General features: G+C 34.5%; 1 protein-coding gene across 1 annotated transcript in view; it reads right to left on the bottom strand.

The window, feature by feature from the left end:
• Nucleotides 1-3,266: 3,266 nt before the first annotated feature.
• Nucleotides 3,267-5,671, bottom strand: part of USP25 (ubiquitin specific peptidase 25) — a 220,518-nt gene continuing 218,113 nt past the window's right edge. The window contains exons 23-24 of the mRNA XM_006889818.1: nt 4,155-4,350; nt 3,267-3,870 (exon numbers count right to left, since the gene is read on the bottom strand). Coding sequence (XP_006889880.1) covers nt 3,698-3,870; nt 4,155-4,350 — 369 coding nt within the window. The 3' untranslated portion in view covers nt 3,267-3,697. The remainder of the gene's footprint in view (nt 3,871-4,154; nt 4,351-5,671) is intronic.

The following is a 5,671-nucleotide window of genomic DNA, read 5'->3' as shown; positions in this document are numbered from 1 at the left end:
TTGCTTGCTTAAATTGAAGATGACTTGAAGCACTTGTTGCCGAGGATCAAGGAATGCAGTCTTCTGTATGGACTGCATCTCAATGTCAAAACAAAGATTACCACTGGATTGATAGGCAACGTCATGATGAATGAAGAGGATATTGAAACTGTCAACAGCTTCATCTTGCTTGGGTCCACAATTAACACCCTTGGTACTACTTAGGAAATAAGGAGATATACTGCACTGAGAAAATCGTCAGCTTTGGATCTTTCCAAATTATTGAGCAGTAATGATTTCAGTTTGAGGACTACGGTGTGTCTGAATCAGGCCATAAACGTTCTGATCACTTGCTATGCATTTGAGAGCTGGACAATTAATAAGGATTGCAGAATAATTGATGCCTTTGAGCTGTAAAGATGGAGAAGAATACTGAACATCTAATGGATGACCAAAGAACAAACAGGTATGTCTTGGAGAGGGTGAAGCCAAAGTGCTCTTTAGAGGTAAGAATGGTGAGGCTTTGCCACATGTACTTTGGGCATGTTGGCAGGAGGGGCTATTCCTTGGAGACGGACATGAGAATACATGAAGAGAGAGGAAGACTCTCAAACAGATGTATTGACATGGTGACTGCTGCAATGGTCTCTTACGTGTTAGGAAGTGTGAGGATGGCACAGTATAGAAAAGGGTTCAGATCTTTTGTTCATAGGGTTGCTATGAGTTGTACTCACCCCGACAGCTCCTAACAACAAGGGAGACAGTGGTCTAGTGGTAAGGAGCTGTGCTATTAACTCAAATGAACACATTTCTAATCTAACAGCTGCTCTGCTGGATAAAGATGAGTAACCTCTCATGCAGTCTGCAGTCTCGGAAAATTCACCAGGGGTCCAGCTAGAACATAGTTCCACTCAATGTCAATGAGTGAGCGTTACCTTACCAGTACATTCATGTCTCAGTTTTCAAAAATTCTGTATATACAAGAAGTTCCTGGATGGGTAATAAACACTGCATTAGATAAAACGAGAGGAAAAACTGTTTGAAAGGACTATATGATTAGGCATTACATGTATGACAATAATAATCTGCAACAAGATGTGCACTGAAAAGTGGCCTAGGGGAGGAGGAAAGGAGGGAGAGGGAGGAAAATGTGCAACAATGAGTGAATGGAAAACCAAGCTTTCTGTAAATTTTTGTTAAAATTACAATGAAAATTAAAAGAAGTTCCTGGAAGTTTTAAATCCTTCCTGAATTAATTAAAAACTTAACTTTAAAAAAAAAAAAAAAAAACACCTTAACTTTCGGAGGTAGAAAATGATGATTAAAGTAATTCAAGTGAACATCATTTAGGTCAAAATGTAATTTGCTTTGGATTCCAATTTTTAAATTATCCAAAATTCTCCTCATTGCGGTCAAGTTGTAACTGACTCATAGCTGACCCTCCAGGGGTTTCTGACGCTGTAAATCACAAAAGAGGATACTGTCTACATTTTTCCTATGGAGTTACTATGGATCTGAAATGTTTAAGAAGTGCTATCTTTGGGTTATCAGCGCAATTCTCTATAGAATATGCCACTAGTAGCTATAAATGATATTTAAGTGAGTAAATGATGTAAGGAAATTTCAATGACCTTAGATCAGATTGTTACCTTTCTCCCAAGAAACAGATGGTGTATTAAAAGAAACTGCATAAAGGCTGGTGGCACAACTCTCCCTGGACGACTGAAATTCCCGGTTGGTCTTTGTTTGGATGGTAAGTTTTGTTTTAAAATTTAAGATCAAATTAAGATAAGCTGATATAAAATAATTGCTTTAGGAGTTATTAGAAAACGAGTCACTTCTGCAGAGTCATTGGGAACAGAGATTTTAAACTATAAAGTTTAAAATATGGTCATATTACCAGCAGCACAAAATTAAATAAAATACCTTGGATATGTTACTTGAAAGATGTAATTTCCATTTTGAGTTTGAACATTTTGTGTCTGAGGTAAATTATATACATAAACATATACAACTTTACCACTGAATGTCATAAAATACTGAAGAGTAAACAAAAACCATTATGTTAAATTTTTTTTAACTCATTGCAGAATATTACTTAGTAGATAATTGAAAACCTCAACTAAAAAAACATTTTATTAGTTGTAACCTTGCAAGAAAAATCTCTAGTACAGATATACTATAGTATCTATTCTGTTAGTAATCTAAACATACATGGATACCTTTGTAAGGTATCCCATAATGCTGTTGTTGTTAAGTGCCATCCTGTCACAGATGACTCATAGCGACTTTATGAAAGAAACACCTGAACATTTGCATAACTTTCATCATTTCTCCAAGTTTATAGTCTCCAGAGCAAGCTATTTCAGAAGTGGATGCCACTCCTGCTTCCAATGTCCCATAATAGTCTAATTTTTTTTTCTTCCTCCTGCTTCCAGTATCATGTGAGCTCTTAAAAAGAGCACTCGTTTTGGCGTCGCTATAACAAACATACACATGGCATAATGAATATTTTACTATGCTAACAAAATATTATTTATAAAGAAATTTTTATAAATTCAAAAATAGGTGTTGGTAACATGTTTACCTTTAAAGCACTGATTTGCATTCACAACATCATTCATTACATTTAAACAGCAATTTCATCTATAAAATATTCTACAGATATTTCCTCTTTGAAAATTAGGTAAATAAAGCAGGAAAGATACTCACAATTTCTAATTTAACAATATCAACTTCATTTCACATTAATTAGTAGAGAACATTTTCAATTAAAGTGGTATACAATTTACAAAAATAGAATGATTATATAATGCAAAACATTGTTCTCCATTATGAAGAATATATGTGTGTCTGTGTATGTTTGTATTTATATATACATATATCTTTTAAGTTACACATTTAAGTAGCCCTTATTCAAGTACTTTTTTCTCTTTTATCTTGAAATAATCACCTTGCTTTATTGGCTATAAATACATAAAAAAATAAATGGTTAATCTAAGAAAAGGTTAAAAGTTTCAGTGTGGTTTGACTTAAAAATCAGCTGAGCACTTCAGTGAAAACATTATTTTCATTCAAAATATGTTTAGGTGCCATAGTAAGTTCAACTCAGTAAAAAATATAAATATATATAAGTGTCAAATAGTTAGTAAATGTCCAATGTGTTAACATTAGACTAAAATTAAAAGATTTGTTTATCCTCAAGTCTTAATCAATCCCCAGACAAAATTTATATATTAGAGCAGTAATACACTAACATACAATATACCTGCTTACAAACATATAGATAGCCATAAATAAAACTTTATTCTTCAATTTCCTTTACAAGCTACCAAATATTATATATTGTACATAATGCTGAACACTTTAATGGCTGCAGTCAAGGGAGGGCCAACACTGAGTGGAAAGCTATTGATAAAGAAAAGATAAAAGCAAAGTAATACTGAAACAGGTGGCAAAAGCATGGTTTGCCATGATAAAATCAATCAGATATGCAATTATACATAGGTTCTGGTTAAAAGAAAGTCTGAGCGCCATGCGATTCTCAGCTTTATTGACTGCAGTCTGGCTAAAGTCTGTATAGTCATTTTGTCTTTTGCGGTTATTAAAATAAAAAAGTTAAAAACTATAGCAGCAACAAGCATACCCTGTGATAGGAAGGCAAGGGTTAAGAGCTAAAAAATGTTTATACAGTGTGCTTAGGGAAAGTGTGTGCTGCTCATCTTCCGTCAGCAGGAGTTCGACTGAGGGATAACATTATTCGGGCAAATCTTTCACAGAGTTCATGTGTGGAATAGGAAGGTAGCTTCGGAGGCTCGTGAAAACCTTTAATCTCTGTAGAGCAATCAAGGAGTTTAGGTAGAAAATCTGTCAGCTTTTCTTGGAGGTTTGCTGTAAACATAAACATAGAGATATAATTAAAGATAAAGACAGAGAGGAATGACTGTCCTTAATAGATTCACTAACTTAGAACGATCTGTTGTTACATCTCAAAATGCTTTCTTTGGAGAAGTGATAAAATACAAATGGCAATGTGCATAACTGAACTTGTAAAGTAAAATAATTTAATGCTGTAAATATAAAAATATTACAGAAAACAGTAAAAAATAGTTATCTAATATTAATTGCTTTTAATTACAATAACTTAGGTACCCACGAGCATTATATAAACTTACATTCCATTTCCTGTCCAAGGTAGGAACACCATCGATTTCTCATATCCTCCACAGCAAGAATATCTTTCTCTTCCATCTCATCCACCAGTAATAAGGGCAAAAATGGGACAATAAACTCATTCATGATAATTAGACCATTATTCACTTCCCGATCCTCTCCAGATTCAAACAGTTCAGCGGCTTGTTCATTTAATTTCTTAATACATTGAGAGAAAAAACAAAACATATTTTATCTTCTCAATTAAGTGAAAACAACTTTAAGTATTAATATTTAAAGACACCATAATGTTATCGTCAGAAACAGTACTAGAGTAAATAGAAGTCAGGAAAAATAACCCCAACCTGTGTGGACATTGAAAATCTCTTGGAAAAAGTCATGTGTAAAACAACAGCAGCAGCACAAACAAAAGTACTGATTGAAATACAATTGCATGTTTTTAAAGTTCAGGTTCAGATTAAATTGCTTCAGTCATCACTACTGGTATTACTGCCATTAGGTGCCATTGGCCTGGCTCCAACTTACCAGCAACCTTACATATGCCTGTGTGAAATGCTGCCCAGTCCAGAACGATCTGCATAATCATTATTTTGCTTGAGTCAATGCTGCATCAATCTCTTTATCAACTCCTTTCTAAGAGGGGTCCCCTCATTTTTCCTGACCCTTTATTGGAGGGTTACCAAATATAAACGTCCTTTTCCAGAAACGGGTCTTCCTAATGACGTGTTCAAGTTAAGTCTTGTCTTGCCACCCTCACATCTAAAGAATATTCTGGTTGTGGTTCTTCTAAGACTGATTTGTCACTGTTCTGGCAATCCAGTATACAAAACGTATATTCAATACTGTTTGTCCACACCACAGTTCAAATTTATCTTCTGTCATCACTATAGAGGCCTTATTCTATTCATTCTCCAAAGAAAAATTTTTATCCAAAAGGTCCCAATCTTGTTTCTCAATGCAGCATATCCATTCGTTTGTTGATGGCACTTAGGTTGTTTCCAACTCTTTGCTATTGTGAATAAAGCCATGACCCTGGAGGACATTATGCTGAGTAAAAGATCTCTGTCACAAAAGGACAAATACTACATAGTACCACTGTTGTAAAACAGTACTGAAATTGGGGTTGGGTGGGGGGAGGGAGAGACTGAGAAAGATGAGATAAATACTGTATATGGCTTCGAAACAGATGAGGCAGAAAACTGCTTAAAAAGGATATATGACTAGGTATTATTGTCATGACAGAAGTCTAGAAGGCTGTATAGTGGAGTGGACATGTGGGGAGGGATTATAAAACAATCAATGAAAGAATTTTACTTTTCAAACAGAAGTGTGAACTGTGGGGGAGGGGTGGGCAGGGAGAAAAGTGCAACAACGAATGAATGGAAATCCAAAGTCTCTGTAAATTTTCATTAAAATGAATAAAAAATAACAATAATTTTTTTAAAAAAGTCCCAACCATTAGTATCCATGTTGAACTTTCTCCAACCTAAATTTGACTAGCACTAAAAGTAGTTTGATA

Source organism: Elephantulus edwardii, unplaced genomic scaffold (assembly GCF_000299155.1).
Source record: "Elephantulus edwardii isolate Elephantulus edwardi_28Jun2011 unplaced genomic scaffold, EleEdw1.0 scaffold00081, whole genome shotgun sequence".
Classification (NCBI taxonomy): Eukaryota; Metazoa; Chordata; class Mammalia; order Macroscelidea; family Macroscelididae; genus Elephantulus; species Elephantulus edwardii.
The sequence above is the reverse complement of the archived record's forward strand: the minus strand, read 5'-3'. Positions and strand labels throughout refer to the sequence as shown.